This window comes from Centroberyx affinis, unplaced genomic scaffold, assembly GCF_046629955.1.
Source record: "Centroberyx affinis isolate AG114_WGS23_722 - 3 ecotype Tasmania unplaced genomic scaffold, CSIRO-AGI_Caff_v1 ptg000290l_1, whole genome shotgun sequence".
In the NCBI taxonomy this organism is placed as follows: Eukaryota; Metazoa; Chordata; class Actinopteri; order Beryciformes; family Berycidae; genus Centroberyx; species Centroberyx affinis.
Window position 1 is genome coordinate 309,049 of NW_027278969.1, and position 19,643 is coordinate 328,691.

The 19,643-nt window shown below is 40.1% G+C and overlaps 1 protein-coding gene across 1 annotated transcript in view; it reads right to left on the minus strand.

The window, feature by feature from the left end:
* Positions 1-5,886: 5,886 nt before the first annotated feature.
* Positions 5,887-19,643, minus strand: part of LOC139640575 (disks large-associated protein 2-like) — a 58,059-nt gene continuing 44,302 nt past the window's right edge. The window contains exons 6-11 of the mRNA XM_071514753.1: positions 15,717-16,075; positions 12,106-12,191; positions 9,997-10,403; positions 9,178-9,269; positions 6,702-6,854; positions 5,887-6,102 (exon numbers count right to left, since the gene is read on the minus strand). Coding sequence (XP_071370854.1) covers positions 5,887-6,102; positions 6,702-6,854; positions 9,178-9,269; positions 9,997-10,403; positions 12,106-12,191; positions 15,717-16,075 — 1,313 coding nt within the window. The remainder of the gene's footprint in view (positions 6,103-6,701; positions 6,855-9,177; positions 9,270-9,996; positions 10,404-12,105; positions 12,192-15,716; positions 16,076-19,643) is intronic.

The window sequence follows — 19,643 nt, forward strand, 5'->3', positions numbered from 1 at the left end:
TGAAGTTGTTTAGGTGAGGACTAATACATATGTGTAATATCTGTTTAAGGATTATCACAGTGCTTACATTTTGGGACATTATCAGAATATAATGAAACCAGCCTGGATTAGACACAGCTATCTATACGGATGATGACCATGTCTACAACTCCATCTCATCAGTCCTCTGTCAGCTCTTGACAGAAATCATCCTGTTCCCATTTGGGATTGTTTTTGAGCATAATATTATTTATTAAAGACACCAAATCAAAATAAATATCAGGAAATGTACTGCTTCTCAGTTAAAAATAATTTAAAAAGTCTTCACAAAAAGATTCAAAAATCACTACAGCAAAAAATAATGGGGGCAGTGGACAGCCTTGGCGCGTCCTTCATGACAAAGGTAAATAAAAAGTGAGCAAGTAAGTAGTATTTACAATAACTGCAGGTAAAATGAAAGAATCTATGTAATTTGAGTGCCACCAAATGCAAACTTCTGTAAAGTAAAAACAAATAATGCCCTTCTATCTAGTGGAACACCTTCCCTGTATCTAAAGAGATGACCAATTGTGGCGAAAGAGAGTATCCCAATGTATGGGTAAGGTATGGGTAAATTTTATGATTCGTTGGATATCAAAAAATTAACCGCCAACCTGCTCTTCAGAAGTATTGTGAAGAGGAAAAAACTGAATGTACTGAGTTGATACTTGGTTTTTAGTTCTGGTTAAGGGGGCAATTAGATGGAATCAGTCACAATCTGTGGGATCCTTGTACTTCTTTGAAATAAGATTTGATTGCTTGTGTAAGTGTTGGAGGTAAAGCTCCATAATTGATAGATATAGTTTTAGATCTGTCAATAAGGAAAAGCCTATATGGGAAAGGATTGGTGAACACTGATAGGGTTTGATGGTCGCCAATGGTCTATACATGTATTGTCCTCTGTATGAACCAACAAACATTCAGACATTTTGGAAAAATGTGTAGTTAGGGTTGGAAACGTCCAAAATTTGGTCAACAATGCAATTCTGCTCACCCTAAAAAATAAGTTAAATTTGGAAGAGATGATGGAAGCTTGTTTATTAAATAAACATCCTACCAACTGGGAGCATATACCGTATAGTATGTTCAAAGTAATGTTTAAAAATAACACCACAGGAATTTGAAATGAAGACCTTGTCACAAGTATGAACATATCGCTTGGATATGACTGAATCTGTATCTGAGACGGTAAACAGAATTTTATTCTTCTTTAATATTGCAACAGCTCAAGCCCTTGTATTGAATTAAGAATGGTAGTTTATGCAGTCTTTTCCGATTAGCTCTTTAAGCAGTTCTTTTGTATAGAAATACAATTTATAAAATTAATTTGTTAAGATGGACAAAAACCTTAGAATGTGCAAATGCTGTGCCAACACAGCATACTAAATGCTCTAAAACGATGTGTATTAAAGGATGTGGAAGTGATGTCGGGGCTGTACATCCCGAATTAAAACCTTGCAGGTTAAGTTCAAAACCGGTGGTAAAACAAAAACAGACATACAAATCTGAAAAGCTAAATTCTGCCCAGACTGTGGGAACTGTATGTATGTGTTTCCACCAATTACTTTGCCTAACTGGCTAATATTATTACAGAAAGTGGCTCTCTAAAACATTTTTTAAAATAACAAGCACAAATGTTGAGTTGGCAAACTACACAGAAAGTCCTTCAAAGCAATTTGGTTCAAGTAAGACAAGAAAGGGGGAAGTGAAACAAAAATTTATTTCCCTCGTACTAAGAGGATGGGTGTGGCACAAATTGGATAAAAAAAACGGAAACAAGTAAAACATCGATTTGGCAGCTATTAGAATAGGTTTTGCTGTGCACTATGCAAAATAATCCAAGATTTACTCCATGAAAACATCAAAGCAAGTGTTCCAGAGCCCTTGTTAACGGGAGTTGGGTCAAGTTAGTTGCAAGTTACCATCAAGTTGGATCCAAACGCCTCTTTCTATTGGATAAAAGAGAGGCTATGGGTTGTGCCGTTAAACAAAATAGTGTTGAAATGAATCCCTTTGTTACAGCAATATTTTTAGAGTTAAATTAGATAAATATTTCTTTGTATTGGTTAGACCTGACCTGCCCAAAGTAGGGCCAATCAATACAAAAACATATTTATCTAGTTTAACACCACTAAGTAGAGTGAGCTCACCAACTCAGAAAGCTTATCACTGTCATGGTAGATAGTTGTACTTAATAATGTTACCTTGTGAAAGTGGAAAAGAAGGTGAAAGCAAGAAAGAGAGCCCCTATCTCTAGCTTAGCTCCAGCAGCAATACTAACAGCTGATAAAGGCAGCTTGTCTTATCTAGGTGAACTGGTATGTTGAACATTTTTGCAGATATCTGTCCGCAAAAAGAATCCTATCAAGATACCAGATTTTTTTCACAGCAAAATGTAATGTAACTCTGACCCCATCACTTTGCGTAGCGCTCAGTAGCCTTTGCTACTTCAAAAGATTGCGCTCATAAACAGTCATGCTCAGCAGCCTATCGAATGCATATGGAGAAACTGTCCGCCCAATGATATATTACTCATCTCAAATCAACAGCCAGGTACCCATCCACACTAAGTGACTCTTAGCCCAGATTGGTGTCAGGAAAAAGCCTTTGTCATTATGTCTTTATAATGTTAATTAAATGAAATGGAATTGTAGCCATAGTGCGTTCTGACTGAATATTGGACACACCATTTGAAAGATACGTGGTTGAATATCGAACATCTGGCAACCCTATAAAGTTAAGATCACTAAACATGGCCAATCAAAATGAATCTACACAGATTGGACTACTAGGTTGCGACACATGATGTCTGCAGTGGTATCTGTCTGACTTGGCGAGGACACGGGTTGGTTAGAATTGACATGGATGCTCGTTGGACAAGTTTTTCCTCCTTGTACGTTGCAGTTTTGTTTCTAATAAAATACATCTGAGACACAAAAAGCTAACTACAGTTTAACAAAACGCTAAAAGTTTGGGAGCCACTTCTCACCTGCCTTCTATTTCCTGCATGCTCAACTGGAAGTCCAATTGAGTTGGACTTTCAGCGCCTGTTCGCGTCCTTCCTGGGACCTTTTTTGCATTGTTAGGGGCTCTACATTCATGAGTGTTTTGGTTAAGGCCGTCTGGTAAAATAAGGGTTTCAGATTCAGCACTGATGCACAGATGTCACAAAAACAAAATACGCCAGCTGTTGGTCAGACAAATGCAAGCTTCAATGCAAGCTAGATGTACAACACCTTAATCTCTTTCAACAAGTCCGTCTCACTACCTGAAACAAAACAGCTGCAGGAGAAATGGCAAACTATCAACTGTCCAGGTACTTGCACAGACCGCTGTCCCACACTAAAATCCTTCTAATTACAATAACATGGGTAGCATTTAACATTGTACTGCAGCATAATTCGAGTGGCCCTACATCAACATTTGTCTTCATCAGCTGTGTTTAGATTGGTAAATGGGGGATGGATGGGAATGTATTGCAAATGTTAGTGAATCATCGTCGGTGCAGTATAAAATATGGACAGGTACAGTACAGTATATTGAGCTAATACCAGTATGCCCTTGGCTCAGGGTGGGCATATTACTATTCACTTTAAGGTTGGTGGAATGTCAAAGCCTGCAATCTCTCCCATTAGATAAATAAATATCCCTGACCTTCTCTTTGCATGTCTGGAAAGGGAGTTAAACCATAATACCGTCTCCTCATTTACATCACTGAGGCCAAGAGCATTGCAAAGATGATCTTTTCTAAAGTCACAATCGGCCGCAACTCATTGGAGAGACAATGGGCACCATATTAATAAATCTCTGTTTAAAAAGTCCTTGAGTGTGTGTGTGTGCGTGCACATAGGACTGGGTAAAGGACAACAGTTTTAGAGTAAAAAGCAGCACCATTTACTATAGTAACTGAATATTGTTAAAGTGTCATTTGCACCTGTCTTTCCTAGACTACGTGAGCAGATCAAAATAACAACAGAAAGTACTTCATTATGCGCCACTTGGAACAAAAGGTTGGATGCGGTCCCTTTGGGTGATGAGACATTGTTTCTGTTGGCTAAGAAACACCCTTTAATAAGCAGGACCATTCCACTGTCAAATCAACCCACAATTGTTAAACTATAAATACTAAATGTATACTGTAGATTGTGATGTTGGTCATATGATAGATAAGTAGAATTAAAAGTCTTAGCATCACAATTGTAGTTAATCGAGGCTTGAATGCCATCAGAAAGAAATGAAAACCAAACAACACATGAGGTGCAATTCATATGAACTATAGATTAATGTCATGTTCTGTAGTAAATTTTCCATATCTGTCCTTGCAATTCAACTGCAACAATATCACATGAGCTTCATAAACTACATTTCCCTTGGAAATACAAACATGAATATTATAAGGTGCAAAATGCATTGTTTGATACAGTCAACTCTTCCAGGCTGCGCAAAACTGTCTTTTGTTAATAATTCATATTTGTTCTGCAATGGAAATGTATCCAGCAGCAAATAACACACATATCTTAAAATGTCTAGTCCTAAGAGTGATGGTAATACATGAATGGAAAATGAATAAATGTTGAAATGTTAGCCTAGGATTCATAGCCATTTTTTCAGATCTCATTCTCAGCAACACTGGTCAACAGCTGCAGCATGCCCAGTAAAAATAACTAAAACATAATTTATCCCCTTCAGTTCTATCTGTTTAACCACAAACTTACCAGGAAATGAATGAACAGACTTGACAATGAGCAGTACCAGTTTTTACCCTCCTCCATAGAAAAGATAGGATGTTCCTCCCTGTCTAGAGAAGTTTGTACCCATCTACCATCATTTCATCTGTACTCCTTTCAGCAGTGTGCAGATCATAAACATGCTGTTTCAGAGGCCTTTCCACCTTACTCAGATACATTTCTGGGGCAAAAACACACAGCTCTCTACTGCCGCTGTTCAAGTCCTTTACACAGGCTGCTTTAGCCCGAGACCACTGTTGCTGGTGAGAGACTCTTTAGAAAAGTTGCACTTTGTGATTCCCTTTGAATATGGTGGGGAAGTACAGAATTACCCTTACTCACCCGGGGGCAATGGCAGCAATGGAAAAACTCTGGATTTTTCAAAGCTGACTGGATTTAAAAAAAAGAATGGTTATGAACAGAGGAATCACCAACTCAAATGAATGTGTTTTCTCAAATTAATTCCAGGTGAAATGTTTGTTCTGGGGTGTAGCAGCTCATTCTCGTGGGATCTCATGGGAATCGGTCCCTCTTGGTCTTAAAGCTACACTAGGCAACTTGGCACGTTAGCAGCTCCAAATGGCAGCGACGGGTAACTGAAAACTGTTTGACCTTTAATACCCACAAATCCTGTAACGTGATGTCAGTAAACTGCACACAACATCCTCATGTTTACCAACCTGGCCGGTCTGTGATGTCTTCTAACAAAGGATACCAAAGAGACAAGAGAGGCAAAAGATCTAATGTTGGTGAGTCCAGCTTTCTCTGGACAGAGTGCTCAGTCACTGCTGTTTATGAGACAGTTTGTACTTTGCTCTTAAGTGTCAATACCCAACACCAGAATTTAATTTGGGTAAATGTGGTGAAGGTCTCAATTAGTGGGGATGGGACACTCTTCTCTATTGCAGCCCCAGTTTGTGATTTAGGCCAGGTGTATTTTTACATAAAAACCTTGCCTAGTGTAGCTTCAATAGGGACGACCCAGAGAATGGCAACAGATGACAAGATCAACGAGCGGTGAGAGACGCTGACAGTGATATAGGAGGAGGAAGGAGGCTGGGTTGTGACGCCACTAGCTGGTGTTGGGTGGAGCTGGGGGGGGGGGGGGGGGGGAGAGGAGCCGGGGATGAATCCGTGGACCTCAAAGCCGCGTCTGGGCCTCGGGGATGTAGATCTCGATGCTGTCTGCCCTCTCTGTGGCTGAGTTCTGTCTGAAAGAAGCTGCCCGTTTGGCGGCCATGAGGCGTCTGCGGGCTTCCTGCCGCTGGCGGTCCTGCAGGTCCAGAGAGCGCTCCCGCGTCACGCCGGCACGCCCCTTGGCTGGCCTCTTCGGCAGAGGCGGTGGCCACTTCCGCTCCTTCGTACACAGAATGGCATGATTCAATCAGTTACACTGAAAAAGTGTGAGGCCTATTATCAGAGCAATGTATCCTCCAAACAAACTGATTGCGTGAGAAAAGTGCCAGTGAAACAGTGTATTATCACCACTACAGTTTTGTGGATATGTGCCAAATAAAAACCTACTTGACTTTTACATTAGTAATAGGCGCCAGCACCTGCACTGAAATTATCTATAATTGTAGGTTTATGGTCTTTTAAGAAAGAAATACTGATGCACTTTTTTCATTCAAGCATACTTTCAATTCAACCTTGATTTTTCATTTTTTTATTTTTAGGTTCCCAATCACATATTCATATCAACAGACTTGATATTATTATATTGGTGGGAAACTGGCCTTCTGATCAGTCATGAAATGATCATAAGGTGACAGGTCGGTAAAAAAAACAAAGGGTCCTTGCTCTGATCCACCTGTCAACCCTGTAAAAAAAAACCTGTTAAAACACCTCTGCTAGTTAGTTTGTCTGTCTGTCAGCAGGATATCTCAAAAACGTATGAATGTATTCCATCGAGTTTGGTGGACAGAAGCAGCCACTGTGTTTATGTCACGGTCGTACCTTCTTCTCTGGGCTCTCCACCGGCTGCCACTGGTTGCTCTTGATCTGCTGCAGCTCGTCGAACTTGGCAGTGACGTCATCGATGGAAAGCTGCAAGAGGTCCCAGAATCCAGCCAGGTCCTGAGATGTGGGTCTGGGCATGGCACTGGGGTCCTGCAGGGAGGTGAGGAGTTATTGTAACCATGGTGATGGTAAGGACAGGAAAGAATCAATGTACAATGATTGAGTATGGTTTTTTGTTAAAATCCCATACAGTGAACACTGCGCTTCAGCCGTGCTTTCTACAGAAAGGTTATTATTGTAAACTAAAATGATAACTAGGTGTTAATATCATCATAAACTGAAATAAAAAATTTAAACAAGGCTTTGTGAAAAAAATAAAACTGAACTAAAACTATCTTGTCTACTTGTAAAACTAACTGAAATAAAACAATGTTTTTAGTTTTCATTTTTTTGTTTATGTGCAGGGTAAAAAAGCAATTTTGACTGAACCCTAATTGAAAAATGTATGTAAATAGATTTTATTAGAACTTATGAGTTATTGCTTATATTACACGATACCTGTTGCAAACATACAAAATATTCTGAAGTAATCTGTTCTGAATTTCTATCATTATACCACCCCTATTAAAAATACCGAAAACTAGAACTAAAACAATATAAAAACAACACTAGAACTAAACATTTGATAAAAAATAAAAACTAAACAAAAACTACCAAACCCAACTGAAAACTAACTAAAACTAAACTGAAATTGAGATAAAAAATTGCAAACTACATAAAAATAAAAACTAATGAAAAATCCAAAGCTATAATAACCCGGATCTATAGTAATGTGTGACAGAAATGTCAGATTTCAGTATGGATATGTCAACATAGCATCAGCTGAACTGAATGATCTTCAATATGATCTGGAAAATATGAAGCACATATTGCCACTCATATTCTAAACCAGGTCTGATTTCCCACTACACCATTCCCACCACTGTGTGGCAGTAAAGCACCAACATTGGTTCATAACCTCAAATGAAAGTGATCAGCCAGTTTTCTGGGCCCTTAAATAACCTCTCATGACATCATTCTGATGACAGCGGAGGGGATCTATAGTGTGGTATGGAGACAACTTAACCATTAATAGTCTTAACAATTATTAAAAGTTGTTTTTCTGGCCATGTACAGTGGAGAAGTTGAGTCAGTGTGTCCAGTACTGTGACATCTTTTTGCTTGAGAAGTTTGGGTTTCTTTTGTTCAGTCATGGTGGCCATCACTGCTCATGCTAACACAGTTCTTCTTCTGTTTATTACAAACAAACCTGCTGCTGTTGCTGCTGCATCACTGTGCACCAGAGGACTTTTCTAGCCCAGACCGGGTGTTCAGAACAGCAAATGTTAAAGCTTTCATGAACAGGATTGAATCACTACTGTTTTATCAAGCGGCAATAGACAGCAGCACATCAGACATTTATTTATAGGAAAACGTTGCGGATGATTACTTTAATCTTTAATTGCAAGTCATGGCACTTCATAGCCCCATCTGCATGCATGTCTGCTCCCTAATACACATGAACGTTCTGGGCTAATGTTACGTAACGCCTCTCTGTCAAACTTCAAAGCACGTCCGGAGCTGTTTAGAGATGCTCCGTGCAGTTCTTCCTCTGTCCGGCAGGGAAACAGAGTTGTTTTCTCGCTCAGACACGTTTGAAAGCTCAGGGCAATCTACTGCCTGTCACTACCAATGTTGGACTTAATCCATCATCCCATTATCTATGGGGAGAGAGGGAGAGAGAAACGCCCCAAAAGCATCCAAAAGAGAGCAACACGCCGTGCACAGACAAAAAGAAAAAAAAACAACACATGTGGGCTGAATTCACAAACACCTCCAAAAGGTTTTTGCATTTCACTGAAAAAGCCAGCCATGCTCTGGAAAGGTGTGATTAAGTACCTGTCTGTGTCTTTCTTTCACTGTCTCTCTCTCTGCTGTATCTCGGGAAGCATTCCCACTCGTGACACTAGCCTTTCCTAATATGTGCTGACTCTGTGAATAATTACCATCGGAAAATGTGAGAATTTCTCTTCGACGTGACATGAGGCCCGAACAATGAGGCGGCGTGGCAGTCCATTATTCAAACTCCGAGATCCTATTCAAACCGCTGCCTCTGTGCATTAATGGATAGTTTGAACACAGGTGCCCAGCTTCCCATTGTAATTCCCCTTCCGTTTACCGCGGGGTCAATAGCAGCGGAGGGACTGTTTCGCTATCGATCTCGGTGGGGTATTTCTGGAAAGTGCGAGTGCGGCTTCGGGGCCGGCACTTTCTCAAATCTCCGAGTCAGAAAAGCCCATCAAGTTTACAATAACACCAAATTTATTTTCTCACTGCAGCCATGAGAACATGTTTTAGCACCATGTGGGTCTATAAAACGTTCTTATTCACAAATACAGAGATCCTTCACCAGGGGCTGTTACTCTCCACTTACCAGGTTCTGCTGACACAGCCAGTAAAACTGCTGAAACTTTTGAGACATGAGGAGCTGAGCGCTGCCCACCGCACTCCGGATTTTCCCTAGGACTGGAGGGGACACACACACACACACACACACACACACACAGACATCCTGTTCTCACCACTGACTGCTTGGCAGAAGCAAAACATCAACGTGTTGAGCATTGTTTTTCAGTAGGATGCAATGTGGTCACAAAAATGCACTTTATGATTCTGTGTTTTGCTAAAATAATTGACTTGGGCCCCACTGACCTGGTGTTAAAACTCCAATATAGGTAAAATATGCATCTATATTGTGTTTAGATAAGGCATTAAAACAACCAAAAGCTTTGTAAGAGTTTGGAAAAAACAGATTTCAGTGCAAGATTTACACCTGTGTTTTGGATCCACAGAGACAGACTTAATACATTTTCTATCTGTATTGTGATTTTGATGTAATATGTAAATGGGGCCCTATATATTCAAAAAGGGTGGTGTGATTTTTCTGTACTTTCCTCAATCGAATGTGGTTTAAACTCCTCTAAAAAGCGAATATGCTGTTTAGAATACCTTCATAGAAAACACACTGATGTGGCATAAATACAGAATCTCATGCTTAAAACAAACTATTAGCATACATTATTATTTGGTAATTTTGGTCATCACTGCATGCTCTAAAACTAGAGGTTTCCTGATTGTAAATCATTCTCATAGACTTGGTGCTATCATCTCTCCTTAAAGCAGTGATCTCAGGCAACAAAAGCAGCTCCTGCTTTGACAAGTATGGAGTATGTTTTACCCTCAGGACACTCACTCTCCTCCGACAGGTCATGCTCCTCCGCCTCTCTCTCCATCTCTTTACACCATCCCTCCATCCGCTTGGTTTCATTGTGAAGGAGCTGCATGAACCAGCTGCCGTCCCTGCGGAGGGGGGACACTCGGCCTGTTTCGGGGCCCTCCAGACTGGGTTCGACCAGCCAGGGGTCGGGCTGGGGGCTGGGGGGCCCGCTGGAAGGCCGGTAGTCCTCCCTGTAGCTGAACAGGCCCTGGGTGCGCACCGTGCGGATGGCCCCGTACTGCGTGGGCGTGCTGGGCTCAGAGTGGCGGCCGAAGGCCCCTCCAAACTGCAGGCCCTTGTCCTCCATGGAGGGGAAGCCCTCCAGCTCCATGTCTGCTTGCACCGCGGTGGTCACGCTGTTGGAGCGCTTGAACCGCCCGTGCCTGAAAAGAGCCACATGAACATGTGAAGAGAGAGAGAGAGTCAGGAGGGACAATAATGAAACAAATCAACTTTAAATGTACTGACTTGAGAACAATAGAGCACAAGAGGCATTTGAGCTGCCTACTTTCCCAACATGATCACCGTAATATATATGAAACATAGAGACAGTGCATAAAATAGGCCACGCCCATCGTGGGGGAAATCACTGCACCGCTCTCCATTCACTTTGTGTGACTGAATGCACATCATTGTCATTACTGCCCAAATTAAACATGCCTAAAAGCTGTTGTGTGGTGGGCTTCACAGCCAACAAATTTAAAAACCGTGAATTACAGTTTTTTGGGCTCCCGAGTAAAACAAGGAGCCGTTGAGAAGGAAAATGGGGATCCAGGCCGTAAGGAGAGAGCCGCTGACAGTGGCTCATGGTAGAAGAGGGGGGAAACTTTGGGACCCCGAGAGTAAATACACTTATAATGTGGCCAGTATTTTGTCACTGGTAAGTAAGTTACCAGTAATTATCTAGTTATATTCTTGTAAGATAACCTGTATGTTAAATGTGTTTAAAAGATACCATGCTGTCCTAACATTAGGTTGCTACTAAGCTAACATTATTGAGCCAGTTCCTCTCTATAAAACAGATTGTGTTCATGTGTGGGTCTCAGAATATTTTGCTCTGTATTGACTGGCAGTCCAGGGTGCAAAAGTAATGAGAAATCTCACTGACTTGTTAGCTAACATAAGATAGTTAACTTAGCAACAATCCACTTTAACAACCAATGTCACGTCAGCATCGCTCAAAATTATAGTCTGAAAAGCATAGCTGTAGCCTACTTCAGATTTTTAAATATGAAGTGAAATTATTCAAGGTCAATTTATTATCTTACCAGGTGATTAAATGAAGTAGTGGTAAATGTCAAAGTATTTCACTTCAGGCCACTGTGTGGGATCATTTATCCAACTTTATTGGAGTAATGAAATAGGACATTGATGGAGGCCAATTAAGTTCATTTTTTCAATGTACATTTCCCTCTCTGTTGGAGGCAGTATGCTGAAATAATTCTTTGACAGACTTGTCTACTCGAAAACAGGAAAAACCTTGTCAGGCTGTCCATATCTGAAAAGATTTCCTCCCAATCGCCGCTTTTGCCGGTTTGTTAGTGATATTGTTTTCCCCCACGGTGGGCGTGGCTTTCGAAGTATGACACGCTCCGCAGTGTCTCTATAGCCAGTTATGCTAATGAGGTCATTGATTAAGCCAATTAATGCATTAATAAGCCAATATTACTATGTCAACATACTTGTCTTCTCAGCATTAAGGAGTTAAAGTAGTTTCAAGAAAGTCAGTTTTTCCTAATTAATGTGCAAATTTATGTAGCAAGCTAATCAGATCATCTACTATACAGGGGGAACCTGTGGTGAAAGCATTAAGTTTCTATCATGTCTTGTTCTTGAGTGATTGTGTTCACTAGAATGTCTCTACACACACACACAGACAGACAGACATTTTGGCCATTATTTAGTAAATGTTTCCTTTTCACAAACTAGTTTCCAAGTATGGCTGAATATTTCAATTTAAAAAAAAAAATCAACACACACATATGAAGGCAGCGAGACAAGAATAAAACCAAATCAATTTAAATGTACTGAGTGAAAACAAGCGTGCACTGTGTACGCTGTGCTCTTCCTGTTTGTGCCACGTACCGTTTTTCATCCTCCACTTGGATCCCAATAGAATGGAACTGAGGAAGGCCTTTACTTTCAGACTCGGAGTCTGTCACAGTTTCCACCTGGTAAACACAGACAACAGCGCTCCGTCCAATTAACGTCATTCACAACAGGATTCTGCAGACACAACACATTACTAAACCATTCAGAAGGACAGCTTGACATTTAGGAGTTTTTTTTATTTTTAAATGTTTCTTCGCCAGACATTTCTCACTTATCACACACTGGATTAAAGTTTCAATTTTTGTCTTTCAGCTAGCAACAAGATTGCTGGACCCATTGGTTTTGATGAGGGCTCTTAACAATGCCAAAAAGCTGTTTTTCAGTTAGAGACCAATCCATAATAACATCTATTCAAGAGTTTTAGTTGTACTCTGAGGCTGTAAAAGTTTTGTTTTTGGTGGAAACGTCTGGAAACACTCAAGTAAAAAAGACTGTATTTTGAGTCATGATGGGTTACTTTCCAAAGCTTGCTTTCCATGTACAGTATGTGTTAAAGGTGCTACATGTAGCATTTTGTGTTTCTCAAAATTAAGAACACATTTCCCATAAACCCCACTGCCTGTCACAAAGAAGATGTTGCTACTCCCCTTCCTGGTGTCGCTCTGATTGTTTTGAAGGAGGAGAAGAGCCAGCCTGAACAGTCAAATATGCATTCAGACCAGGGACGCTAACGTCAAGTCTATGCAGTTAGAATAGTGGAACTGGAATAAAGTTGTGTATTACTTGCAAAGTAAAATGATTCTGGTTTGGTGTCGTAAAGCAATGTCCATTTTGCCATAAAGCAATCCAGCAGATTTCCCATGAAATCTGACCCAGTGTCACACATTTAAAATGCAGCATAGAGGCTGGTAGAGGCTGACAATGTTATCAGCAATGGTCTTGTTTGTTTACAGTAATTATACTCATGTCTCAAATTTATTATGGTAATGATTTATTTATGTTGAAATGAAACCTTTAATCTCCTTGAGTATATGAATAGACCTAAAATCTGCCAGATGTCAATAGAGACACTTTTTTCCACTCCATGATGACTTAAAAAGATAGCTGGTCTTGAATTTTACATTTTACACTTATTTTTCTTTGCCAGTCATTTGTGACATTGTTTGGGGTGGGGGGTGGGGGGGCTGTACTGTAAACAGTGACAGCTATTGACCCTCAACAAATGACTGAATCTTCCTGTGATGGCATTTATGTGGACACACACACACACACACACACACACGCACGCACACACAAACACACACACATTTGAATTATATCAAATAGATTATATTATACATTATACCCGATAGATATTAGATCAAATGGCAAAGATGAATTTACTGACCTGAGATGATGGACTAGAATGATAAATATTGTGCTACAATATGTGTTGATGATACAGATGACAGTGACGATGACAGTGAAGAGGAGGAGCATGACGATGATGATGATGATGATGATGATGATGATGATGATGGTGGACTGTCTATCACAAGAGAGAGAGGATCCATATTGAAAATGGCATTTTTTCTTCAATTCTAGACGTTATTCTTTTGCATTTATTCTTTATTAGACCGCATATGAAAGCGAGAAGCAGACAAGATGGGAGAAAGAGAGGGGATGGTGTGACAAATGCCAATAGCCAGATTTATACCTACAACAGTCTTAGGACATGATACCAGGGCACTGAAAGAATTACTGTACTTGTGAAATATGTTTTGTGTGGTCGAAATCTGCTTCAAGTGATTTAAGCCTAGGCTATAAAATAAAAGTATGTTCTATAAAGTAAATAGCCACAGCATCCAGTAGGCTTAAATCACTTTTCCTCATTATTATGCTTTTGTGGCCAGTGTAAAAATGATAAAGCAATCAATTTACAGCTATAAATAATAATCACTAACAATTATTATGTCGAACAATTTGATGCCGTTCTTCTCTAGCAGCACTTCTTCTTTATTAAAGCCCAGACGCGTGTGAAAATGTGTGAAAATGTGTGAAAAATTATTTTGCCCTACATTCACTCCGACTTAAACCCACACAAAGGGCAAATAAAAAAAAAATGTTTCCGGGAGCAAAGCAATTTCGGCTCATCGGCCAAGATGGCAAGGGACAGTATCTTCTTTATTATGGTGGGGATGCCAGATAGGTCTGCATGATATTATGACTCTATTTGGTCTGGTGGCATTCTCATAAACTTTCATGACTGAGGGCGGGCTGCCAGGTTGACATGAGCTGTGAGCAGTTCTACAGTCAGCTGTCAGGACGGAACATGCCTGTCATGATTATGCCTCAAGAGGACGGGGGAAATTAGAGACATTTATTGATGAGTTTAAAGATTATGGATCCTGTCATGAGCAGTCATGCACTTCTGAACTACAAACGATCCCATGGCTCATAATTCCTGTGGCCTTTTTTCTTTTTATATCCTTTTTGTCTCTTTGACTGTATATTAAGCCATTATTTGCACACAGCTAATTCTCAATTTGATGTCTTCTAAATAAAAGAAATATATAGGTCCCAATGGTAAATACATGACTTATAATAGTGTCATAACAGATTCATAATGCATTCTAGTGTATTATGACATTTTCTGATGCCACTAGGATGTAATTCTAATGTGTGCATATGTGTGCATGATGTTATAATCAAATAAATATATAAAGGCCCCAGAGGATAACATATTACTTATGACTCATAACCTGCTCATGACACATTCATGATGCATTATAGTGCATTATGACATTTATGATGTAATTACAATGTGCTTATGATGCATGTATGATAACTGTGTTATAACCAACAATTCAAGTTGTTTGTTGTTACAAAATTAGTTCTCATGTAATTCAAATTTAAAATGTGTTTTCTGTGACTAAAAAAGTTGAAATCTCTTCACTTGTTGGAACAAACAAGTTAACGACTTGTTTTGACAGACTGCTCACAAGAAGTGTTTTTGAGTGGATTTTCAGTGGATTCAGAGAAATGAAACGCAAAAATATGATGTCACATGTTTAAAAATATAATTACATAACAATTCCTTGATTGTGAGAGGATGAGATACGAGAAAAAGACATAACTTATGTGGTTCTTACTACGTATTCCAAATCATAGTTACAAAGTTGCTAACAGCACACTGACTCTTTCTCCAGCAGTGATTGTGTCCCAAATCTTTGGCGAACACATTGAAAGTTGAACATTTTGAAGTGCACATGCCTGGAGGCACGGCCAGAACGGCCCAGCTATCACTAGGGACACCTATTCTTGTTTTCATGTAAAAGTCCAATGGCTCTTTGGCCTGAAAGTAGTCTAAAAACCAGTGCGAGAGCTATAGCCGGAAACTACCAACATTAAGATTCTTCATTGTAGTTTTCCTCATTTTATAAAAGCTTAAGTTAATTTCAAAGTGATTTTACTGAGAGCCATGACAGATGTTCTTCCAATCACTTGGAGTCCATTTTCGCCTGCTTTTTAGACAACTGTCAGACCAATTAACGATCTGAATATCACAGGGAAAAAACAAACAAATGGGAATTATCCTTTCAGCGGGCACCAGATGTAAGCAGACAGATGAGATCGGTGTGAGAGTTAAGGAACAGACAGCATACCTGTATCCCGATGGAGGAGCGCGGGGTTTTGAGGTACTCCTCGGCCTTGGACACCAGCACCGCCTTGTCGCACGTCTGGACCGAGGTGTGGCTGCCCAAGGAGACGTGCCTCTTGCCCGCCGCCGACTCCATGGCCATGGTGACGGCCTTGGCGCTGTCCAGGCTGTCGGTGGAGTTGTAGATGGCGCGGCCGAGGCTGTCGGTGGCCCACAGGCCGCCGCGCGGGTGCCTGCCCTCCTGGTAGGCATCTTGGGTGGACTCTGTGCTGCTCTGGGCTGTCACAGAGATAAGAGGCTTGGTGGTGGTGCGCGGGGGCACGGGAGGCGGAGTCTTCTTGTAACTGGGGGTATATGACACCGCTGGATAGCACAAGCAGGATGAGAGGGAGGGAGGACAAGGCAAGACAGAGGCAGAGGATAAAAAAACATGAGAATGAAAGATGTGGCCGGAAGCTGCTGTACACCGGAGTACAGTGTGTGATAAAAGAGCATCGCAGCATGATGGGAGATTAGGCACCGGGGCACTTTAGCACATAAAGCGAGGGAAATGTCAAGGAGGTGGGAAGCAACAGCAGCTTTGTGGCTAATATGCCCATGTTTATTGGGGAAGTGCAGCAAAGGATTATGGGAAAGATTTGCTCTTTCACTTGCAAATGAGAATCTGATGGTAATCCATCCAGATGGACCTAGCAGCAGTTGGAGATGTGCCAACTTCGCTTGCTGGATGTTTTTTTTTTCTTTTTTTTTGCAAAGCTATGATAAATCTGCCTTGATAAAACAATGGTTTAAAATGCAGTTAGTCAACATCTCATTATCAAAATACTTTATAACGATAACTTTTTTTTTACATAATTGAAAACAAAGGCAAATTGACAAATAGATGGTTAAATAAGATCTACATACTGTAAAAACATACATACAGTAAATGCTTATTTAACCTCAATGTCAGCTTTCACGTAGCGTCTATGTCATTTGTGGCATAGAGGTGAAACTGTGAGTCAATTAAAGCGAGGATGTCAAAAAAATTCAGAGCGCGTCTCTGCCGAGATGTTCCCAGTTGACGAGAGGATCCAGACATTCATTAAGGTTCCGCCACCTCCCAAACTATGGAAGTAACTGTTGACATTCCAAATAGGAATCAATCTGGATAGATCTAATATTAATCTCAGTTATGAATGTCTTATAAACCCAGTGCTATCTATCAATTCAGACTAGTCACTACTCAAAAATGTTTTTACTGTTTTCAAACTTAGCAAGACAGAAAGGTGATTATTTAAAACTTCAAAACTTGATAGACATATACTTCTTACTTTATGTTTTAAAAATTGCATGTCTTACATCAAGAGAAAAAAGCCTTCAAAGATCTTATCTAGTTGACAATAAAACGATTTTCAAACAAAGTCGTTTGCTCCATTTACTTCAAGGTAATGTCACTCGTTTGTTCAAATCTTGCAAAAAAATTGGAACTATTTGGAAACAAAAGTTCTCTTGTGACCATGAAATTGGAAGGGAGAGTAAGCATCGGTCTCCATCCGCAAGTTCATTTCACACAACCTCGGAAACTACTCTCCTGATTATTGATAAAATTTGGGTGAATGATAAATCTTGCCATTGAGATTGAGCATTTACAGCCCATACTGACTGCTCCAATTGTATAAGCAACTATAACCGAGAACTCTAAACAGGCATATCTCCAGCCTCATGCAATTAATAATTAAACAGACCTATGAGCTTTTCCCATTAGAATTTGTAGAAATTAGGATTTTTGTCTCCCATATGATGTACATTTTTGTTCCACTTGTTTGAACAAGTTTTTTAGGATTGAAGATTATAACTCCTGCTAAGATGTAAAATTGCTGCATGAATCACTGAAGAGAGCCAGACTGTGAATCATAGCTCTGTGACAAAAACAGGCATCTTCACAAGTAGAAGCTGTGTAAGACAGAGGCACAATAGCCCTTATGAGCATTCAGTCACTCGCCCCTTCACCGTTTCATTCATCCGGAGAGCTGACCCAGCCATCGAGCCGTCCACTTGTGATGTTGCACAGCAATTCATTCGCCCATCCATTAATTTATAGACTCAACTGAATACTGAACACAACCTTCCTTAATACAGCAAGGTCAGTGTGCCTTGTCCAATCAAACATACATACTAATGTGAACAGGCGCTGGCATGGCATGTGTGTGTGTGTGTGTGTGTGTGTGTCCACCACTTTGGATTATAGGTGATTAAATGCAATAAGAAACCACAGTGAACTCTGTTTGGCTAAAACAAGTCACACATTTGACTTCATTCCAACTTGAAGGGGCTGCAGCTCTTGTACAAGACACAGTGGGTGGATACCGAAATGGAACGGATAGGGTGACTCAGGCAGGATGCACCTTCACATATCTGCTTTTTTTTTAGCGATGCTCGATTTGGGAGAGCGGCTTTCAAAATTGAATCTGTTAGAGATTACTTGTTACCGGCTTAAATTTGTAGTGAGCGACATAAGCCGCTGGATTTCCCAAACTCACTAATCCAATATCTCTATTGCTTGCAGTAACTTTTGAATTAAGCCTACTTTGCCTCCAAAATTCATACTGTAAGTCATTGTCATTATCATCATGTGTAGTACAACCAAACATTACATCAAGATGTTTAAAATGATTTTTCTATGCATGTCTCACAATCAAGATGGCTTTTCCCCAAACATACTCAGTCTTCAGAGTTTGCTCCAGTGAGTCTAACAAATTAGTAACCATTGGTTTTTGTAATAAATCATCAGATTACTGTCCATGTATATGATGTGTTACTCCCCAACCTTGACTGATAGTAGATGGAGGAGGAAGGAGGTTAAACTCACAACGCCTTACAACCTTTTTAAAGAGGTATGAAACATCAACCTAACTTTTATTTTCTGATGGAAATGTATGTTCTATTGAAAGACATCCATCCTGGTCCCAATCACAAATTTACACTGCATGTATGCTCATTCTTATATGTTCTATGAAAAGCATTAGGCTTAGTTGCTCCCTCTGGCAGGTCAAATGACAGTGATGAATTGAGGTTGTGTTGTACTTTAAAGTCCATCCCCCTCTCTTCTGTGTCTAGGAGGCATGAACACCCCCTCTAGATGATGTGCATTTTGGTTAGGCAGGAGTGAGTGGCAAAGACACTCACGCTTAGCTGCATTTGAAATGTAAGAGTCATATGTTGTATTTTTAACTGTTGCTATTATTACTCGCTGAACAGAATCTGAATGTGTCTGAAGATGTCTGTATCCATAGTGATTTCCTATTGATCTTCTTCCAAATCATACAGGGTGGGTTGAAGAATAAATGATGGATCGGATGATATGATAACCGTTAACAGCATGAGCTGAACTTTATTATAATACATAACTCAAGACTGAGATGTTTTTAAACTATTATTCTGTATTTCATTTGTATATTGTATTAAATAAAGACTGGAATATGGTAGAAAACCCCTTTTTCTACCCCCTTTTTCTTTTCCCCTGTGGATTTTTGACAGATGTCCTGTGAACAATGATTTGTTTTTGTGTGGAAAGCTCAGACTAAAGGGGTGACTGACCTTTCTGACCTGAAACTGCATTGTATCAGCAAACAATAGACTTGAATATATAAAAAGAATTAGGAGGAACTGTAGATGGTGTAAGACCCTCTTTCGCTATAACTGCTCTGCCATGTTAAATATATAAATTAAAACCTATATTAATAAATGAAGATTTCAAGATTAGGTATGAGCGGGATTTTCCTACTTTGGACCTCTGCTCATCGTTTCAGCCTCTTTTCAGCTGCTTCAGAAGCTGCCTTTATGGCCAGACATGAGCTCTGACCACAAATCACTACCTCCTTGAATGAAGTGCCGTTTAATGTGGCTACAAATCCACGACACCCAACTTCCACAGGGGAACTCTGGCTTT